Source organism: Odocoileus virginianus, chromosome 24, assembly GCF_023699985.2.
Source record: "Odocoileus virginianus isolate 20LAN1187 ecotype Illinois chromosome 24, Ovbor_1.2, whole genome shotgun sequence".
NCBI lineage: Eukaryota > Metazoa > Chordata > Mammalia > Artiodactyla > Cervidae > Odocoileus > Odocoileus virginianus.
In genome coordinates this window covers 25,848,295-25,869,482 of record NC_069697.1, presented here as the reverse complement: position 1 = coordinate 25,869,482, position 21,188 = coordinate 25,848,295, and the positions used below count along the sequence as shown (strand labels likewise).

At 44.8% G+C, this 21,188-nt stretch overlaps 1 protein-coding gene across 8 annotated transcripts in view; it reads left to right on the top strand.

The window, feature by feature from the left end:
- SCN8A (sodium voltage-gated channel alpha subunit 8) overlaps nt 1–21,188 on the top strand; it is a 191,683-nt gene that overhangs the window by 150,581 nt on the left and 19,914 nt on the right. For 5 of the 8 annotated variants that reach the window (XM_070454391.1, XM_070454393.1, XM_070454390.1 and 2 more), the window contains exons 15-21: nt 4,931–5,104; nt 6,997–7,353; nt 10,152–10,622; nt 11,370–11,487; nt 11,993–12,147; nt 12,921–13,094; nt 18,405–18,527. In XM_070454391.1, coding sequence (XP_070310492.1) covers nt 4,931–5,104; nt 6,997–7,353; nt 10,152–10,622; nt 11,370–11,487; nt 11,993–12,147; nt 12,921–13,094; nt 18,405–18,527 — 1,572 coding nt within the window. The remainder of the gene's footprint in view (nt 1–4,930; nt 5,105–6,996; nt 7,354–10,151; nt 10,623–11,369; nt 11,488–11,992; nt 12,148–12,920; nt 13,095–18,404; nt 18,528–21,188) is intronic. The other 3 variants (XM_070454396.1, XM_070454395.1, XM_070454397.1) reach the window with 1 other exon arrangement.

Genomic DNA, 21,188 nt, shown 5'->3' with positions numbered 1-21,188 from the left:
TTCCAGAGTTACTCTTGAGTTTAGTTATCATGTCTCTTTAACCTTCTTCACCCTGAGAGAGCTCCTCAGTCCTTCTTTGACTTCTGTGACCTTGATACCTATGAGGATGACTGTCCAGTCATTTTGTAGAATTCCCTCAGTCTGGCTTTGTCTGATGCCTCCTCCTGATCAGACTCAGGTCATGCATTTGGCAAGACTGTCGCCCAGGTGAGGCTGTTGTTTTCTCATTGCGTCTACCAGGTGGCACATGATTTCCATGTGTCCCATTTCTGCCCTTGGTCCCTTGGTCATTTGATTGAGGAGGTTCTGCCAGGCTTCTCCCATGTACAGTTACTCTTTTTCTGTTTATAATTAATAAGTGTTCATGAGAAAGACACTTTGAAACTATCTAAACTTACTGCTTTTCATTAAACTTTTGATTCATTCCTTTATTATATCTGTATGGACTCCCAGTTTTCAGTTTTATTCAGTGGGTTTTAATCCATTATTATCCTGTGTGTAGATGTTTAAACCATTCCTGATTTGGCAGTGGGAGTCCCTTCAAGGTAGCTTTCATGTCCTTTCAACAAGTCCTCATTGCCTTGTTTTCTCAGAAATATTCCAGGCTAACTTTATATTTTTTTTCCTGTCTCAGGCCTGGAATCTGCCATTTCTCAAGCAACTCTGATTGTTTTTAGTGGAAATTGACGTTTAGAAATCAACATCTGTTGGAGCAATATGCATAGCTGGGCCCTTTCTGTACAGGGCTCACCACTTATTCTAACCTAGCATTACAGGACTCATTCTATCTTTCTTCTTTCTATGTTTATAACTCCTTCTCCCACAAAAAGAAACCTGGTTGCCACTATCCTTAGTATATTATTTCATTTAAAAAAAGAAAAAGCCACTGTTACCTCTTGCAACATGGGGGTCCCCCGTCCCCCTGGTCAGACCCTGAGTCCCCATGCCAGGCCCTCCAGCATCAGCACCCAAGTGTCCTCTGCTTGGACCCCTCCTCACACTTCTCAGGCCCCGTCCTCCCTGGCCAGGCGGCCCCCACGCAGCCTTATTTCCCCTGCCCCACTTGAGCTCAGACACCTCAGAGTGGGCCTTCCCCTGCAAGGATTCCTCCTCACCCCAGCCCAGGCTTCTGCACCCAGAAGCTGTCTACATCCTGCTTGGGCTCGGACACCCCACGCCGGGGCACCATTCCTTGCCCTGCTCAGGCGCTGACTCTCCGCTCCGTGCTGCCTGTCTGCAGGGACACTTCCCACCCCCCACACACTCACTCTCAGGCTGTCCTTCCACCCAGAAGTTCTCCTCGCCCACCTCTGTAGCTGGCTCCAGACAAACACACACACGATCACACACACACACACACACATGATCACGCAGAAATACGCGCTGTCCTTCTCCCCAGAAGTTCTTCTCACTCAGCACTCACACTCACACACACACACACACACACACACACACACACTCACCCACCTCTGTAGCTTGCTCTAGATCCTAGGCCACTTCCCCCTCAGCTTGCTTGGCCCTGACACCCTTCACTGGGCCACCTCTCTGAATGGCTGGACGCCATCAACCCACTCGGGCCCTGACACCCCTCCCCAGGCTGGCCTCCCCTTGGGGATGCCGTGTCCACCTGCCTAAGCTCTCACTCTCTCTGCCAGGTCTCCCACCCTCTCCATGGGGGACGCCCTCCCATCCGCCTTAGGTTTCAACACCCTGTGCTGGGCAGGCATGCAACACAAATACTCTCCTTATCCTGCTCAGACATGGGACTGTCCCCCCAGAGTGGACACTCTCCTTGGCTTGCATCGGCTCTGACAGCCCACACTAAGCCGCCCTCCTGCACAGATGCCCTGCTTGGGCCCCAGCACCTGACACTGAGCCCCGCTCCATGTGGATAGGGCTTTAGGACCGGATCTTTTGAGGGGAAGGAGTATGGAAGGAAGGGCAAAAGGTTCACCTGACACGTAAGTGTAATTTCTGTGATTCTGAGCCTAAAAGGAAAAACAAGAAGTTGTTTTTTCCTCCTTCACCAAATACACATGAATGTTATGGTTTCTTAACTGCAGCTTAAACTAAGTTTTCAGCTGAATGGAATCCTTTTCATATTGTCATTTTTCTTCCCTGTAGTCCCTTATGTATACCTCTTTTTAAAGGGAGAGAGGACTCCAGGCCCCTTGAAAGGGTCTTCGTGACCCCAGGGATCCCCAGCTGTACAGATAGCAGCTGCACTAGAACATAAATTCTGAGGTGAATATTGGATGACAGTCACAAGAGTGACATTTATATACAGTTGTTGATGGCATCAAAAGAATAACCTTGAGTCTGCTCTTCTCCATTTTTCAAAAAAGTAATTCCTTCATACAGCCAACAGCTACAAATTTATATTTACCCAAACTCCAAACAAGGGCAGCCCACTGTGTGGGCTGAAGGCATGAAGCCACATGCCTCTGTCACAGGCATTTCTTTTTTTTTTTTTTTAATGTTTATTTATTTATTGGGCTGTGCCAGGTCTTAGTTGCAGCACGCAGGGTATCTTTTTTTCTTTTTTCTTTGTTTTTTTTTCAGTTGTGGCATGCAGAATCTAGTTCACTGCCTGACTAAAGGATTGTACCAGGGCTCCCTGCATGGGGAGTGTGAAGTCTTAGCCACAGAACCACCAGGGAAGTCCCTATCACAGGTGTTTCTGCCAGGTATCTGGAGGCCCAGCCTCCCATTAAAAGGCAGCACCACAGAACTGCATCTTCTCTCAGGAACCAGAATTCACAGGATAGCTGTTCTGAGGTTCATCACCCTGTTCTGTTACTGAGCACTTTCTGTGTGTTCACCAAGAACCAATGGGACAGCAGATTCAGTTTCTACTTAGTGTGCGTTAAGTGCGTTAATGTTTCTAAGTAGAGAAATCTTTGATGGGCTAATGCTAAGGGCAAAATGTGTGTCAAGAGTTCATTTGATTAGCTGCCCCTACTTGACTGACCTCATAAAGAGTAATATTCCATCTGTACACACTTAGCTTGCACTGTGAACTTTTGATTTAAGTTGACCAGATCTCTTCAGGGAGTATTTTCTTTCAATTTTAGAATACTGCATCTCCAGTTTAAAAAAGTGCATGCAAGTGTGCTTATTCATTCAACTGTGTTCAACTCTTTGCAACCCTATGGACTGTAGCCCACCAGGCTCCTCTGTCCATGGGATTCTCCAGGCAAGAATACTGGAATGGGTTGCCATTTCCTTCTCCAGGGGATTTTCCTGACCCAGGGATCGAACCTGCGTGTCTTGCATTGGCAGGCAGGTTCTTTACCACTGAGCCACCTGGGAAGTGAAAGTCACTCGGTCGTGTCCGACTCTTTGCCACCCCATGGACTATATAGTCCATGGCATTCTCTAGGCCAAAATACTGGAGTGAGTAGCCTTTCCCTTCTGCAGGGGATCTTCCCAACCCAGGGATCGAACCCAAGTCTCCCACATTGCAAGGGGATTCTTTACCAGCTGAGCCACAAGGGAAGCCCAAGAATACTGGAGTGGGTAGCCTATCCCTTCTCTAGCTGATCTTCCCCACCCAGGATGGGGGAAGCTTAGAAATGTATATGGAAACCAAAAATTTCCAAACCACTTGTCCCTTTTGTTTTATTTTCATCAAGTCATTCTGTTTTGTTTTTGCTACACATTAATTCAGTGTATTTCCAAACAAGTATAATCTAAGTATTTTTCACTATTTTTAATTCTGACCTCAGACCATATCTCTGAAGTTTTTCTCAAGCCCCTTCATATGTAAACTTGGTAGCCAAGTGGTTACAGTTATTAACTTATTATGAATTTTAAATCTGATGCATATAAAGTCCTCTCCTCTAAAAACAGGATATTCAGTGATAGTCAGATACTACATGGTCAACCTAGAATGAGAGTATTGATCTTGTCAAAACTGGTGTACATGGGATTTTGCTTTCTGCCTACACATTATGCTACTAAGGTCCTCAGGATACAGAAGGCATTGGGGAAACAAGATGCTCTGAAAGGCAGAAAGGTGGGAGTGAGTCAGGTAACAGAGAGAAGAAATCATTCTTGTACCCAGTAAGCTCCAAATCTAGAACAATGATTACATCCTAGATTATCATATTGAAAAAATCTGAAGGAAGCACCAGAATCTCCAACAATGAGAGAATTCTTTTAGGATGTATTTACCTAGTAGAATATTATACAAGCAATGAAAGTGGGAACTAGGAAGACTGTGTTGCAACATGAATGGAGTCATGATAAGTGAAAAATACGTGTTAAGTGAAATGAGTCATGATAAATCAAGATAAGTGAAAAGCCAAGATATTATGTAGTCTCTGGTTTTAAACTCTGACAAAATATTTTTATGCATCTGAAAAAAAAGGAGTACATTAAAATAATACTTGTATGCAAGGCAGTGATACTATTTCTCTAATATTTTGCACACTTTAAGCAATGTTCTGTTGCTTTTACCATTTAAAATAAGAAGCTTTGCAGTATATGTCTGCATTCAAGAAGACACATAATGTTAAATCAGGAATAATGCTGTATTTTTATTATTAGAACACAGTGTTTTTTTTTTTTTTTTGGTCAGTATCCCAAATGTGGCATACACATTCAAATGACTGCTGACCCTTTAGGAGTCACCTGTGTGATATTGCTGATTGCTTAGAATAATTTTTTAACTGCTCTCTTGAACAATATGAATTGGGTAGTTCTGGCAACAAAGATGGGAACATTTCCTCTTCATTCAAGAGGAAAATAAGACTTTCCTGCATCAGGTGGAGTTGTCAGGGGACATCCAGGTATTGATGTCCTCAGAGGCAGAATTTAGTGAAGGCTGATGCTTGTGGCTTCTTGGACATGCCGTATTCAAAGATAATGATAGAGGCATCTTCTTTCTATTATTTCTTTTTCTTACCCCTGCCTTCCCCCTCTTTAGGTTTTCACTGGAATTTTCACAGCGGAAATGTTCCTGAAGCTCATAGCCATGGATCCCTACTATTATTTCCAAGAAGGTTGGAACATTTTTGATGGATTTATTGTCTCCCTCAGTTTAATGGAACTGAGTCTAGCAGACGTGGAGGGGCTTTCGGTGCTGCGATCTTTCCGATTGGTATTCCATATTTCTCCAATTTCTTTTTTACATTTTCCTGTCTTGTAGCTACTAGGAAGAATTTTGTATAAGTTAATCTGATGATTTTACAAAATTCTTAGCTGTATTCTGCTCCCAGTTGCAGTTGACTGTCTATTGGTTTATCAACTAAAATATTGAAAAACTTTTCTGCTAATTACCTAATATAGAAAGTAGGTTTTTTTAATCAGTCAGCAAACATAAATCAATTTTTTTGAAGCTCCTCAGAAAATAATGGTTAATCTAAAAGATGAAGAAGGATTCAAAAGAGCTATTCTGAGGTCTGATTTGAATTCGCTGGTGAGCCCATTTCTTTCTCTGAACATCTCCCTGAAATGGCAAAAATTTCTCCCTTTTCCAGAGATGGCTCATATCTTCTATCATGGTGACCCCTTCCAGAAAATGAGAATAAAATAATGTTTTTTAAAGTTATATTGAAATTAGTTGTTGAACACAGATCTTTAGCTAAGAAGGATTTTTTTAATGTATTTGAAAAAATTCGTGTTCAAATTACTAACATGCCTCTGAAAGTATTAACAGTTAACAATATCCTCAGAATAGCTTCCCATGAAGCATAGGCATGAGTGATGTCCTGATTGAGTCCCTTGAGAAGCTGAGTTACCTTGAGGGTATCCCACTCAGACAGAGCATCAGAAATGGCTTAGATTTGTTTCTCTTATTGGGAAAATACCTAAGCACTCACAACTGAAAGGATTTAAAGATATTCAGCTTATCTAAGAAAGAGAATTGGATTAGAGTGAAACTGTTTATAAAACAGAAATCTCATTCAGTCCAAGTCACAAATAACATCTGTCTCATTTCTGGAACCTCTGCTTACTGGTCTTTGTTTAAGATCCAGCCAACAGTAGACTTTTTGAGAGTAGTTCTTGCTATTTAGAAGATAAGATGAAGAATTAAGTGATAGAAGCATTATCACTAATACTCTGAATAAATTAACAGCCAGTCAGAATGGTGAAAAACTGTGAGACCCCCAGATTACGTACAGAGCATCACCTGCTAAATCTTGAACTCTCAGATAAAACTCAGATTTTCAGTAGGGAAAAAAAATTGTCCAAATCAGCGTGGTTGCCTTCTACCAGAATTCCTGTTACATCCTGTTATACATGTGTAGTTATTAACTTAAGACATATGATGGTAATCTCTGTTCATGGGCTTTATTCATTATAATTCTCAGCTGGTTAGTCAAGACCTTATAATCATTCATCACAGAATACAAAAATTTTCTGATTAACAGATACCAAAAGTTCTATCCTCGGAATTATTATCAGTGTAGTCCCTTTTCATAAGGTTTTTGGTATATTGGAACTGCCCCTTGGAAGCTGTGCTTTTCCTTCCAGTTAGTCCAAGCATGTCACAAAGTTTCGTATCAGCCATTACCTGTTTATTGGCAGAGATACGTAGAATTTTTAAGAGAAATATGTAGAATTTTTAAATCCTTGCTTTTTTAAAGAGACAGATGATTTATTCTCACTGTCCTTACCAAGCTCATCTTTTGGTTAACTACAAATCACATTTTCCTTAATACAACTGCTGAGAAGTCAAGGGAAAATCAATAGGAAAAGGATATGTTCATGTATGGATTTTTAAAAGGTGGATTGACCTAGAGACTAATTCAGGGACTAGAGGTAGTATTCTTGGTTCTTAGTTCTAAATCTTTCACTTATTTTACAGTTAATTAGTTTTCCTTCATCTGTGCCTCAGTTTCTCTCAGTTTTAAGATACTGTTAGAAAACCCTGAGAATTTTCCAAGGGTGCTCAGTAAATGTAATGATCTTACTAATTTAGTATGTTTTTATTGTAGCCATGTGATAAGAATAAATTAATTGAATTTCATTTGGGTTTCTTTTCTGTAGCTCCGAGTCTTCAAATTGGCCAAATCCTGGCCCACCCTGAACATGCTGATCAAGATTATTGGAAATTCAGTGGGTGCCCTGGGCAACCTGACCCTTGTGCTGGCCATTATTGTCTTCATCTTTGCCGTGGTGGGGATGCAGCTCTTTGGAAAGAGCTACAAAGAATGTGTCTGCAAGATCAACCAGGACTGTGAACTCCCTCGCTGGCACATGCATGACTTTTTCCATTCTTTCCTCATTGTCTTTCGAGTGTTGTGCGGGGAATGGATCGAGACCATGTGGGACTGCATGGAGGTGGCTGGCCAGGCCATGTGCCTCATTGTCTTCATGATGGTCATGGTTATTGGCAACTTGGTGGTTAGTACTAACTTGTACATCTTTTTGTTCTTTGCTCTGAGCATTTTATTCTTAACCCAGAAGCCCAGTCTACTTAGTCCTTCCATGTCTGTGTTGGTCTTTATTCTTTCTTGGCCCAGGAACCCTAAGGTACAAAGGAAAAGAGACTGCTGTTTTCAGAGGCCTACTGGGTCATGAGCCTCACAACCTGTCAACCTTTTCACAGTTGTGGAAACAAAATTCATCAAAGTTAAGGCACTTTTCCAAAGTCCCACAGCTAATAAATGTCAGGGCTTATATTAGATTATTGAGTTCGAAGTCTATGGTCTTTCTACTATTAAAAAAAACCTCAGAACTTCTCAGCCTGATCTTTTGGGCTGGATAATTATTTGTTGTGGAACTGTCCTGTATATTGTAAGGTGTTTGCAGTATCCCTGGCATCTACTCTTTACTGGCCAGTAGTGACCCCCAGCCCAAGTTGTAAAAACCAAAGGATGTCTCCAGACATTACCAACTGTCCTCAGGGGGCAAAATTGCCCTCCTTTGAGAACCATGGATCTAAGCCATCCTAGGATTTTATCTGATGTTTATAAATTTCAAATCACTTCCTTGCTTCACTCTATCCACCTGCTATCTCTTGCCTCTGTAAATAGAATGTTCACCAACAGAAATTAACACCTTGTTTCTCAAAGTGTCATCCAAGGACTAGCAGCAGTGAGAACGTTCAAAGGTGTACTAGAGATTCAGAATCTTAGGCCACTCCCCACAATCAGTATCTGCATTTTTAACAAGATCCCCAGGTGATCCACACGCACGTTATAGTTTGAGAAGCACTCATCTTTCAAATTAGGCCAAAGCCCACCTGCAAGTGTACAACAAGGAGGGCTGGAAGAAGACACACTCAGATGACCCCTTATAAGCTCATCCAGAGTGGTTCTCTTCCTTTTTCTGCCATAGAAAAGCATATGCCAGTAGGGCATTCCTACTCATCAACCTCTGAACCAGCCTTGCCCACCCTAGTCTTTCATTGGACCTATAAAAACAGGCAATATAATGTTTCTTAGTCACTCCCATTCTCCACTCCCAGCCATCTTTCCCTCAGTCCTGATCCCTCCAGTCTTCCCACTCCTTCAGTGAAGACAGCTACTGCCTACAGCTGCTGTCCATTGTAGAGTCAACATCACCAGCCCTGACCTTCCATTTCTCTAGTCTCCTGTGCTCAGTAGTCTCAGGGACATCTTCCCATGACTGGTTGTAGACACCTGAGCACACAACAAAATCCACTATTATTTCTGCCTGTGATGACACTTTTCCCAGTTTCCCCTTGGCTCAATCCTTCTGCCCATGTTATCTCTAGGAATCTGTAAGTCTCTTGTGACTTTTCTCTCCATTCCAGGTAAATATCTGATGTCTTTCATATCTTTCTTCTTAGCATTTCTATATATGCATCTTTCTTTGTAGTATTTCTGAGATCTGCCCCTTCCTTTGCATTTCTGCAACCCATCTGGTATTTCTAAAAGTCCAAGGAAGACCACCTTCGTTACAGTTACCTTGAGTTTCACTCATTAAAAAAGGCCAAGTCCCAGGACCTACACCAGATCTACTGAATCAGAATCTTTCCGGTGAGACCAAGGAGATGCCCGTTTTTAACAAGCATCCCACTCCAGAAGATTCTTCTGCTTGCTAAGATTTGAGATTCCTATAGCCTGATCCAGACCCTTATCAACTCATGGAAGTAACAGCCTCCTAACTCCTAACCCCCCCCCCACCCACCATGTGTGTACCTAGTAGGAATGACTTTCTCAAATCTCTGTCATCATCTGTGACTCCTTTATTCAAGGACCAATAGTGGATCCAATTAAAACTCAAATATTTCAGACTGGCCTTCAAAGCCCTCATCAGCTGACCTCCATTTAACCGACTGTATTCCTCTGTAATTCTGCAGGTAGCCAAGGTAACCCAGATATGTAGAGTTCATATATCATTTCTATTTCTCCCACCTTGCACATATGATTACTTCCACCTGAAATGTATGCCTTACTCTTCTTCAGAAGTATGACAAAGTAAGGGCCAAGTGTAAATCCAGAAGTGAACATCTCTCCCACTTTTCAAAAGTAAGTCTTAAGAAAAATAAATTAATCTTAATGCCCAACGTGGTTTAAAAAAAAAAAAGAAAAAAACATAAATGAAGCTTGTTTCTAATGGCCTGACACTTACATATAGAACGCAAAAGTCACCATCACTCTCTTACTAGAGCTACTTAATTAGGATAAATGTTAGGAAAACAAAATCAATTCTTAAAATAGGATAGCATGGAATATATTTTAGTTCCACCTTCTAGATTTGTTATATGAAAGTCTGGTTCTCCAAGCCTAATTTTTTTCTCACCTGGGTCCTCCAGGCCATCTGCTGCTCAAGAACACATTGCATCTAGGCATTCTTTGATCCTTCTCAATAATCCATGCCCACCTTTTTGTTTGTATTTTTGGAGAATTTTCTCCCAAAATGGATATAACCTTTGCTTTTTCTGATTATAAGAAAAGCAGTATGTTTTGAAGTACATATATATGTGAATAGCACTACAAAAGAACCAAAAAAAGGAGTACTAAACTCGTCGTATTACAACCAAAGCCAAACAAAATATACACATAGTGACATGAGCACTTAAAACACTATGTGAGTGAAACAGTACACAGTAGAAACTCTCGAGTCTTTTACGTAAGCCTGTGAGCTTGCAGTTTACAGCCCTAGCTTAGTGGATAACTGTACCCAACACCATTCTCCATTCACTCGCCATTTTCCTAATGCTCCTGGTGCAGGTGCTGAACCTGTTTCTGGCCTTGCTTCTGAGCTCCTTCAGTGCTGACAACCTGGCCGCCACGGACGATGATGGAGAAATGAACAACCTGCAAATCTCCGTGATCCGGATCAAGAAGGGCGTGGCGTGGATCAAGCTGAAAGTGCATGCCTTCATGCAGGCCCATTTCAAGCAGCGCGAGGCCGACGAAGTGAAACCTCTGGACGAGCTGTACGAGAAGAAAGCCAACTGCATCGCCAACCACACCGGCGCCGACATCCACCGGAACGGTGACTTCCAGAAGAACGGCAATGGCACCACCAGCGGCATAGGCAGCAGCGTGGAGAAGTACATCATCGACGAGGACCACATGTCCTTCATCAACAATCCCAACCTGACCGTGCGAGTGCCCATCGCTGTCGGCGAGTCCGATTTTGAGAACCTAAACACTGAGGATGTCAGCAGCGAGTCAGATCCTGAAGGCAGCAAAGATGTAAGGTCCCAGCCGAGAAACCTGTCTTGATCCTGTGTAAGAACAAATGGTCAGCCTTGGGACTGGTCCAACCGTGGGCCTGGCAGAGAGATTCTGGAATAGCCAACTCTCAACTTTGAACTTTTGGCCTTCCCTGGGGGCTCAGACAGTAAAGGATCCGCCTGCAATGCAGGAGACCTGGATTCAATCCCTGGGTCAGGAGGATCCCCTGGAGAAGGGAATGGCCACCCACTCCAGTATTCTGGCCTGAAGAATTCTGTGGACAGAGGAGCCTGGCAGGCTGCAGTCCATGGGGTTGCAAAAGAGTTGAACAAGACTGAGCAACTTTCACTTTAAATTCACTTTCAACTTTGAGAACCAGTTCTACCTACCCCCAGACGAGCTAGATTCCTGAGATGTTCCCAGATCTGCCTCTGTTGCTTCTGAGTCATCTGGATCAGAGGCTGGAGGAAACCCTCGCATACTTCCCTGCCATCAATCTGTCTGAGCTGTACCACTGAGACCAGCTATAGGCACCTTCTGCTTAGGGAGGATCCCTGTCATCCGTGAGCAGGCTGTGATGTTGTACCCCCTTCTGACAGGTTCTGAAGGCCCTGTGGTAATTGTTAGCCCATGGTGAATTGGATGAGGAGGAGTTTCTAGCCTGAATTGTAGCTGCTGCATCATCAGTGCCAAAGGCAGCACAGTCAGCATAGAGCAGACGTGCTGCTGTAGCATTGCTTCTCTCCTTTCTCCTTATGTATCTAGAAACTGGATGACACCAGCTCCTCTGAAGGAAGCACCATTGACATCAAACCAGAAGTTGAAGAAGTCCCTGTGGAGCAGCCTGAGGAGTACTTGGATCCAGATGCCTGCTTCACGGAAGGTGAAAGGGGGCCAGGAGAGCGGATGGCATGTAGCACTTGCATGGCTTGCAGACAACGTTTATGCTAGGGTCAGTGGTTGGCCGGGGAGAGGGGGCTCTGTGGGTATCTGCAGGAGCTTTGTTCCCCCCCTCATCAGTTTCAGGGAGGTTGATACCATTTTCCCCATTTGATTCTCAGCTGTAACAAGTTTTTATTCTCAAACTTTTGTTTGTCCATTTTTCTCGACATCAGCCCCAAGACTTCCACTGTGTCTGCCTCCTGACTACCCTCTTCTCCTCCCTCTCACTGCTTCTTTATCGAATATCTTCCCATCACCGGAGGGCCTTGCCCTGGCTGCCTGGCAGCATAGCCTCAGCCCCACCACCCTCTCCACTTCTGAGTCAGCCGCTGAACTGTTGTGCTGTGTGGTGGGGCAGCACCTGGGGGGCCTTGGGAGAAGAAGGGGAGGGCATGTCTGGGCGGAGCATGTCCCACAATCTGATCTGCCTCTCCCACCGGTGCCAGGTTGTGTCCAGAGATTTAAGTGCTGCCAGGTCAACATTGAGGAAGGACTGGGCAAGTCTTGGTGGATCCTACGGAAAACCTGCTTCCTCATCGTGGAGCACAACTGGTTCGAGACCTTCATCATCTTCATGATTCTACTCAGCAGTGGTGCCCTGGTGAGGTCCGGGGGAGAATTTGCTGGGGGATTGACTGGGCAGGGGTGTAGGGACTAGCAGGAAAGACTGGACGGGCCTAAGCCCAGTTTTTCTAATAACACAGCTTGGCTGTAGACCAAGAGTAACAATCTACTCCAGTGCTTCGGGCTGGTGTTTTGAGCCCTGGGGATTAGAATTCACACTTGTCTGTATCTTCATCCTAGACCTCAGCATGATCCCTCTTGAGTCCAAGACCCCTTTTCATCAGGATAAGAATACAAATGACCAAGTATCTTCACTGCTTAGCTTGCCTCATTCAAAGCAACTTCCCTTTCTTCCCTAATATCCCTGGTTCACAAAGGACCACATGTTATATAGTTCAGTTTATACAAAATGTCCAGAAGGTGCAAGTCTGCGGAGACAGAAAGCAGATTGGTGGTTGCCAGGACTAGGGGGAGATCGGGAGACTAGAGGGATGGTGTGGGGTTTCCTTGGAGGTTAATAAAAATATTCTAAAATCGACTATGGTGATGAATATATGACTGAATGCATTAAGAGCTATTGCGCTGTAAACTTTAAATAGATGAATTATGAGGGATGAAAATGACATCTCAAGAAAACTTTTTTACAAAGAAAAGCCACGTGTAGCAAGGGGTAGAGGGAAGGAAGATGGGGAGCTGATGACGGGCCAGCACAGGTGGGAAGGCTGCCAGGGGCTGCGGGAGTGGCGGATGGTACTTCCGTGTTGCCTATTTCTCTGTAGGCACTATAGGCAGCTGCTGCCTCTCTTCCAGGCCTTTGAGGACATCTACATCGAGCAGAGGAAGACCATCCGTACCATCCTGGAGTACGCTGATAAAGTCTTCACCTACATCTTCATCCTGGAGATGTTGCTCAAGTGGACAGCCTATGGCTTCGTCAAGTTCTTCACCAATGCCTGGTGCTGGCTGGACTTCCTCATCGTGGCTGTACGTGTCCTGCTTTCTACTTCCCTCCGCTGCCAGCAGGAAAACAAAAACAGGGACTGTCTTTCCTGTAGTGGCTGGAGTGGCCTGGGGCCCAGGGTTAGCCCGATAGGATGTTTGGGTTCTCTTCGGAGCACTCAGGTGCTGACTTGGGAAGCGACCCTGAGGTCCCCATATTTGCTCCAGGGCCTAAGTCACCAGTTCACTAGTGGTTTGACCTAGAAGTTTCTGAGATTAGGAATGGGAAGAGAAATCATTGGTGTCCAAGCTTTGTTATTAGACTGGGAACAGGAAGGTTCTGGCCCCAAACCAGCAGTGTTGTCCTCCTTCTGCTGCCAGGAGAGAGCTGAGAGGATGGGGCGGGTGGTGGTGGGATCTAAGTAGACTCTCCTGCTGACCGTCCCCAGGTACACTCCCATCCATCTCAAGTCTTCATACCAGACTCATCCGAGCAAATCTGTCAAGGAGAGGAAAGAACGCAAAAGAGACCCTCCCCCGACTCCTATTCCTTCCCACACATGGCTATTTCCACAGTGGTGATCAAACTTAAAAAGTCCTTTTTTCCTCCAGGTTTCGAGACCATCTCCATGGCTCAGTGGTCTTTACCTGCTGTGTTATTTTTCAGGGTGAAGCCACATCACCTGTAACTATTTCTCACTCCACCAGGAACTGTTCCTTATTGGGCTTTCTAACCATGATGAGTGCTTCTTATTCTGTCTGATCACTGAAGCTTTTTTCTCCTAGTCAAATCAGCATTTGAATGAGAACGAATGGGAATTTCAGGAGCAGGGCTGAAGGTGACTTCACATCCTTCTGAGGGCGGAGAAGAGGAGTGTTTGGCAGCTGGGTTGGTCCATTTAAAATAGGTTTCATTGGTGAACCACCTATGGAGCTCCTCTGGGCTGGCACGAAGCAGCACAGAAGTCAGAGGCACCTGGCGCTCCGCACCAGGGTGGTCTCTGCTGGGTTAATGCACTCCTTTCCCAACACAGCATCCTCGACTCCTTCCAAGAGCTGGCACTGTGCTCCAATGAGGTGAGGAGGTCACTGCCCTTACAGTGAACAAGGGAGGTCTTGCCCCAGGGGGGCCGGCATGGGCGCCTCCTAGCCGGACGTGGAGACGTGGCAGCCCCTTGTGACGGAAGGGCCTCTACCTCCTCCGCAGATGGGAAGTATGAGTTCTAGGAGGTGAGGAATGGGTTTGGGATCAGACCCAGAGAACTGAGGTGACACAGGCCAGTTCTGTTTCTACAGAACAGCGGAAGTACCCTGGAGCCTTTATTTCACTGTGACTCCTCAGGACCGCTTAGAGTCAGGTGGACATGCACGGGAGACCTACGGGCCCCTTGTCTTCTAGACATTCCGGGAACTCAGATAGGTATGTCCACTCCCACACTTCCAACAGCCCTAGGGAAGCTGTGATTCAGCACCAACCTTCCCCACCTTGACCTGCCTCCTGTTCACCCTAACCTCATCTCCTCCTCTTCCCTCTGGGTGGGCAATCAAGTACCCCACATTCTGCTGCTATTATAAAAGAATTAGCAGTTCTGCAGGACACTGTGTATTTAGCAAATACTTTTAGCACTCTTTATACTAAGTGACGGGGAAGCAGAAAACATGAGAAAGACATGGAGCCTGCTGACAGTAATCCTTAAATCCCCCTAACTTTGGGGAGTTGTTAGATTCTTACATTGCCATGAGACCTGGCTCTGACTCCTGAAACACTTCTGGACCGGTAATGAGTAAACAGAAATAAACAAAATACCATTCTCCATGTAGAATTGTCCTAGGAGCCATAGGGAGTCACAGGGGACGGGGAGGTGTGGCCCTGGCCCTTGGGAAGCTCACCTTGGCTGTCCAAGCCACTCTTCCCTGATTCCAGGCTTGGGGAAATCCAGCATTCTGGGAACAGGTCTTTCCTAGGACTGTTTTCTCTCAGGCAGAGCAGTGCATTTATTCTTCAGGTATCAAATGTTTATTCAACACCCACAGCACAAAACCTTCTGCCAGGGGCTGTGGGGAATACAAGAGAAGAGAAGACAAGATTACTTCTCTCAAAGGGCTGGAAAGATGCGACACAGACACACATAACCAGTGTGAAGCAGAGTATGCTGGCGTGGGGGTAGGGGCGGCAGCCGCAGTCCTTGCCCTGGCTGCACTGTTTGAGTTGTGAGTTGAGAATAAGGTTTAGACTGACACCTGGACAGCTGGAACCATCAGAGGTTTCGCTGTCCTTTTAAATAAAATGCCTGGTCCCTTTGGCATTTTGGAACATCCAGCAGGTGTAAATTTTCGTCCTAATTTAGCAGCCTCTCTGAGAAACTCTTTCCCACCAGTGACTTGATGCCGGAACCTGTTACCCATCACCATGTTTGTTCCTCTGATGGATTTTCATTCTTCCTCATTGCCTCTTAGAGCCACTAAGAGTACTTTTTAGAATCATGGAGATGATCTAGACAGCTTCCAAGATGAACTTTCTTTGTTTATAAGCCACGTGCGTTCCCAGAGGCAACGTTTTCTCCTGCCCAGGTCCCTGGCTGCCCTGGAGATGGTGTCCTGGAAAAGAATTTCATCATCTTTTCCCAGGGAAATTTACCCCCAGCAGATCCAGACATTAGCCAGCATATCTGTTCCAGGGATGGGAACTTGCAGAGACCATTTACCTCATCCTGAATTCACTACTGAACACACTCTCCGTTTGGAAATGTTCATGTCATTTTAAAAAAGTCATCCAGTGTCTCCCTTTTCTTCTAGGCCTGCAGCCACAGGTAGCCTGGATTTTTACTGGCCCTCAGTCCCTTTTCTTTTTCAGGTTTTATTCCTTCCTTAGTTATTTTAAGCAATGTTCTGATTATGTCCAGTGAGTGTTTAACATGGAGACTCAGCAGATTTTAAAATTACCACTAACTCCCCAGATAGGACACTTGCTGATGCTGTCTTAGGAGGAGATCTTGGTTAGATTGGTCAGTTGAATAGCAGACTATCTCAGCAGCATTTACAGCCAGCTTCTGAATTGGCATCGTACCTCCTCCACCCTTCTCCCCACTTTGGACCTATTTATTATCAGATAAATCACCGCTCTCTGCCCCCCACGAACCAGCAAACCAGAATCTTTGCCTTGTATGAAGCTTAGTTTTCTGTAATCTTTACCTGGCATAGTTATGCAGAATTGATTTGGATATTTTGACCTCGAGTATTTGGTTGAAGTAGCTTACCTTCAGATTTACCCATTCAGGTTTCACTTAAGAATATGACAGTTTTAGATGCTTCAGGATTAAGAGTTGGCCACACCTGGCAGTCGTAGACAAAAGACACCTCCATGTAGATTCTTACTGTCAATGATGGATGGAGGGAAAATGATTGGTTGGGGCTGCTGTGTTCTAGATAAAGCTTTTGAGGCTGTTGTTTTGAATAGAAATTACACTCTGAGCCATTTACCCTTCAAAAAACCTGAGTAGCCGAATAGGGCAGCAGTTCATTCCAGATTTGCTTTGGCTACTGCCTGGGCCACCAGGGAAGAGATCGCCACTCATGGATTATTAGGACAGGGATAGCCGAAGGTTCACTCTGCTTTAAACACTGAAACCTCTGAGCCCGCTCATCCTTGACCCTCCCTAGGCCATTGACCTGCTACTTCTACCCCTGCCAGCCTGCTGCTTAATTATAAATACCTCTGTTTTTTTAAAAAAAAACTTTAAGATACAGAATCTTAAGAAGTAAACCCCTCAGCTAGAGATAAAAAGCATCAAATGAAACCAAGAACCAAGTTGTGGATTGTTTCTCTCTTTTTGCCTCTAAATTTGCTTTAAAATATCATCAGTTTAGGCTAAACCAACCTATAATCATTACTTCCCAGTACAGGGAATTTAAGAATTGTTGATGAGAGCATCAACCTATCCCAGACTTGTGGTACAGTATCAGGGAAATCTCTAAGAAACCCAGAGCCCAAACAGTCTAACTAAAGGTATTTCAGGTCGTCTTCCCCCTGAAGAGCTCTGTGCCTCTCTCCGGTTAGGCCCAGGCAGCCCTCCATGTAGTTAAGGGATCTGTGAGATAGCCACCCTGAGAGCTCTGGTAGAATAAGGTGGGTTTGCCTCTGTAAAAGCAGGAAAGCATTTGACTGTGACTCCAGGCCTAGACTCCAGACTACTTCTCTCCAGGATGGCAATATACACAGCTCCAAATTGTGCAGATACCATAATCCTTTATTGGGATTTTTGTCATCCAACCAATGGGGGCATTGACCTGTCTATGAAAGAAAGAATTCTGCCTGGGAATCAGGAGTTTGGGCCTTTAATCCTGGCTGCAGAACTGCCAGTGTTGACACTGGGCAAATTCTTGTGTATGAGTCTCAGTTTCCTTATCTGTAAGGTAAAAATTCATCCAAGAAGCCTTCCAGCCGTTATCCTGATGATAAGAATAAGAGAAGATTTTCCTAGAAAGGTTAGACCTGAGGCCAATTCTTTTGGGGCTTTGTGGAGAGAAAGTATGGGAATTATAAGGGAAAATATGGATTCAGTTGTCCAGACCCACCCAAGTTCTCATGACCATGAAGGAGCCGTGATCATAGTTAAAAAGATGGAAGGATTGTTGCAGTTAAAAGTGAGAGAGTCACTTGAGTTCCTATGGAGCCAAAGTTCTGTCAAAAAGTTTCTTCGTTTGGTCCTTTTTTTTGTTGGGAACTGGAAATTCTACTGTGGTATTTATTGAATCCGTATCCTTGTTGGTGTAGTAACTCATCCAATTCTCAAACAAATGGTTTCTTGTCAACCAGGAGTAAGAGAGCTTGTCCTTGTTGGAAGTCCGTGGTGAATGAGCTGAGGAGGGGGCAGCCGGTGTGGAGTGTATGTATTTATCTGTATTCTTTTCCATAGGTACCATTAAATTTGTCTGGCTTAATTTAATGGGAACTTCTGGGACCTGCAGAGACTGTAAAGGGCGAGGGTAAGGTTTTTGTCATCTGTTCAGGCTCCTCTCCTTCCAATGGAACTTCCTCATTCTCCCTATCCCGTCAGCCTCTTCCCTTTGCCAACTTGTATGTTTGTTCTACTGCCCTCTCTCGACGTTCTCTTCCCTTTGTGTTTTTTTCTTCTGCCTCAACCACCTTTCCTTCCAGGTCGTTTGAGTCCAAGTTGAAGTAGGCAGCTGGTGTAACACACTTCCTCTTCCGGGGGGCGGGGCCCAGTCTGTATAATCAGTGCTAGGGGTTTTATTCTAACACTCTGGATCCTCTGTTTCTTTTCTGTTGTTGTTGCTGTTTTATCTTTTGTTTCCTTTTTTTTGTTTTTGTTTTTCTCTTCTGTTTCCGTGTAGGTCTCTTTAGTCAGCCTTATAGCTAATGCCCTGGGCTACTCGGAACTAGGTGCCATAAAGTCCCTTAGGACCCTAAGAGCTTTGAGACCCTTAAGAGCCTTATCACGATTTGAAGGGATGAGGGTAAGATACTAAGAGCAGCTGATCCTTCTGCATGCCAGTGGAAACTGTTTAAGCATGCTAGAACTGATCACACGGTGGGAAGATCATTCAAACACGAATTCTGTGATGCAGCTGCTGTCTTGATCCTCCACTCTCTCTCCCCCGCACCTGCCCCGTGCGAAGGGGACTCACATTAAGCTGCCTCATCATATTAATACTGGCCCCACCCCCAACAACATGCCATTGCAGACCATGTTAACATTGGCTATTCTCATTTGGCCTGGCTTACCTGTAGCACTTGGGGCGGCTTTCTGGGCTGTTGATTCAATAGGGAGAATCACCAGGTGCAAAGAAGGGGAATTGTCACCCACAGACTCACTGAAAAGCAGAGGCCACAGACAGGGAGAGTGCTGGATAGGGGCGTGAGCCAGGGGGGGACCGTGGCCTTGGAGTCACTGAGAAAGCAGCTGAGAAGGGGCTAGAAACTGGGACGGTAGGCCTGGAAATGGGGATAGAACAGAATTTGGCATGACCCTGGGAAAAGAAATGCTTTTCTTCCTATTCTGATTCCTCTTATTGCACCTTGTTGTTCTCAGCCCAGTCCCGTAAGGACTGGCAGCCTCTGTCTGATGGCAAAGCTTTCCTCCTCATCCCCTCCCCCTCTGCCCGTGCTCTCTGGTCCCCTATCGTAACACGGCTAAAATAACAACCAGATACAACGATAGATGACTATCAGCTAATTCTTCTGAAATTTCTCAACCCCTGCTGTTACCTGCTTGGGCGATACTCCACCCCAATCCAAACAGTGCAAGGTGCTGTCACCTTGCCAACTGAGAAATAAGGCTCTCTCTTTTGGTGCCTTTTTGCTGTCTCTCTTGGTTTAAAAAACTTTGCGTGTGGTCACATGTGTGTGCATGAGCACACACATAGTCAGTTTCCTAAAATCAAATGGACATCTGGCTTTTGGTGGTAATAGTTGTCCCATGGTAATCAGAGAGGTCTGTTATACTTAACGAGACCAAGAAAACTCACTTAAATTCAGATGTTGAATACATGTAGGAGAGCAAACCAGAGGATATTTTTTAAACGTGTAGAGATCAAATGTTAAACTGTCGGCAGTGGCCCACTCAGAGCAAGACTGCTCAGGGAAACTAGGAACCAGAACGGTACTGCCTCAGTCTGTTCTCATCTGTGGGTTCCTGGCCACTGTTCCATGAAGCCACCCACATCTGCCCAGGAAGATGAACAATCTCTCTTGGACTTGGGGATTGTATTATTTTAGTTTATCCAGACAAATGCTTTCTGTAAGACATTTGCATTTCTGCTGTAGCACAGTCACAGTTTGGTTTACTAAATATAACCTTTCTGCAGCCCACCTGAAACCATCTGCAGGAAGGTCCATTCCACAGCAGCATACATTTATTTGAATTTAAGGAACAAAAGTTGGGATTCTAAGTCTTTCTCCCACAGATAAGAGATTTCAGAATGTGTGCAATTAGGTCATTGTTATGCTCAGGCTAAATGTAAGTGGGGAGAGCGTCTATTGAAGAGGGCTTAGCATTTTAGGGGGCTCTGGTGTCATTGAAAATAGGGTTAAAATGATCTTCCTTCTTCCCCAACCTTCCTGCTATTTTCAGAAGAGGTTAGTTATATATTTTAAATAAGTTGTACTAGTTTTGTTATAGAGCTGATCATCCATTTTGTTGACTGAAGGCAATAATGGCAACATTGTGCCTCAACTCAGTAGCCTGTGATCCTCCAACATGCCCTAGGATGGGTCCCAGATCTCCTAAAACGAAACCAGTAATACCCAAAGAAAGCCTGAAGAAAAGATGCCCAGTTGACACTTGCTACAGCCTTTCTCCGTCTGGGTGCCCATTACTGCCAGTCCCGCCCTGTGGCAGAGATAGCCCTCATTGACCGGCTATGGCCAGTTGACTCTCAAGGACCTTGTGTGTATAGTCTGAACACCAGGGTCCTTCTAGTGGCTCCACCTCTTCCCTTTAGCTCCTCCTCGTTTCCTCTCCTTTCCTGGACTCCCAGTTTCATTCCCTCAAAACTTGTCAACTTTCTAGTCATTTAGGAACTCAGAGATTGGAATGGGTGACCTTAGAATAGAAAGTTCTATTTGAAAAGCATTAGCAAAGGTTTTTTTTTTTGAGATGAGATAATCAAGGCAGGCACAAGTTTGAACCCCAAATCAGACTTTCAAACAATAGACATTCAGTAAGGAAAGTTCTGGTAACGGATGTCCCCGCCTTTGGTTGACTCCGGTCATCAAGAGCATGGCCATTTCTGGTTGAGCCGGAGGTGAGGGCTCACAACCCATTCCTGGGCAGCAGTCCCCCAGCCCTTTTGTGCAAGAGCTGCAAGAAGGGAAGACGAATTTGCCTGAGCTTATCGTAAGTCCCCCAGTAATAAGCAGAATTAGGGGCCAGTGTTTCGTTTGAACATTGCTCTTCTGCAGGAATGTTTTCCACTTATTGGTTTGAGTCCTTGGGTATGCCACCGTTTAAGAGACTACCCTTAGAAATTGTTAAACAAGAACTAAGTATCATCAACGCAGATGGACTCAACTGTCACTGTGCTGCTCCAGTGAGAGGCTCAGACCTTCACTTGTGAGGGAACATAAGGCCCTAGCTTGTCCTGGGGCCCTGACTTCAGTCTCTTCCTCAAACCAAA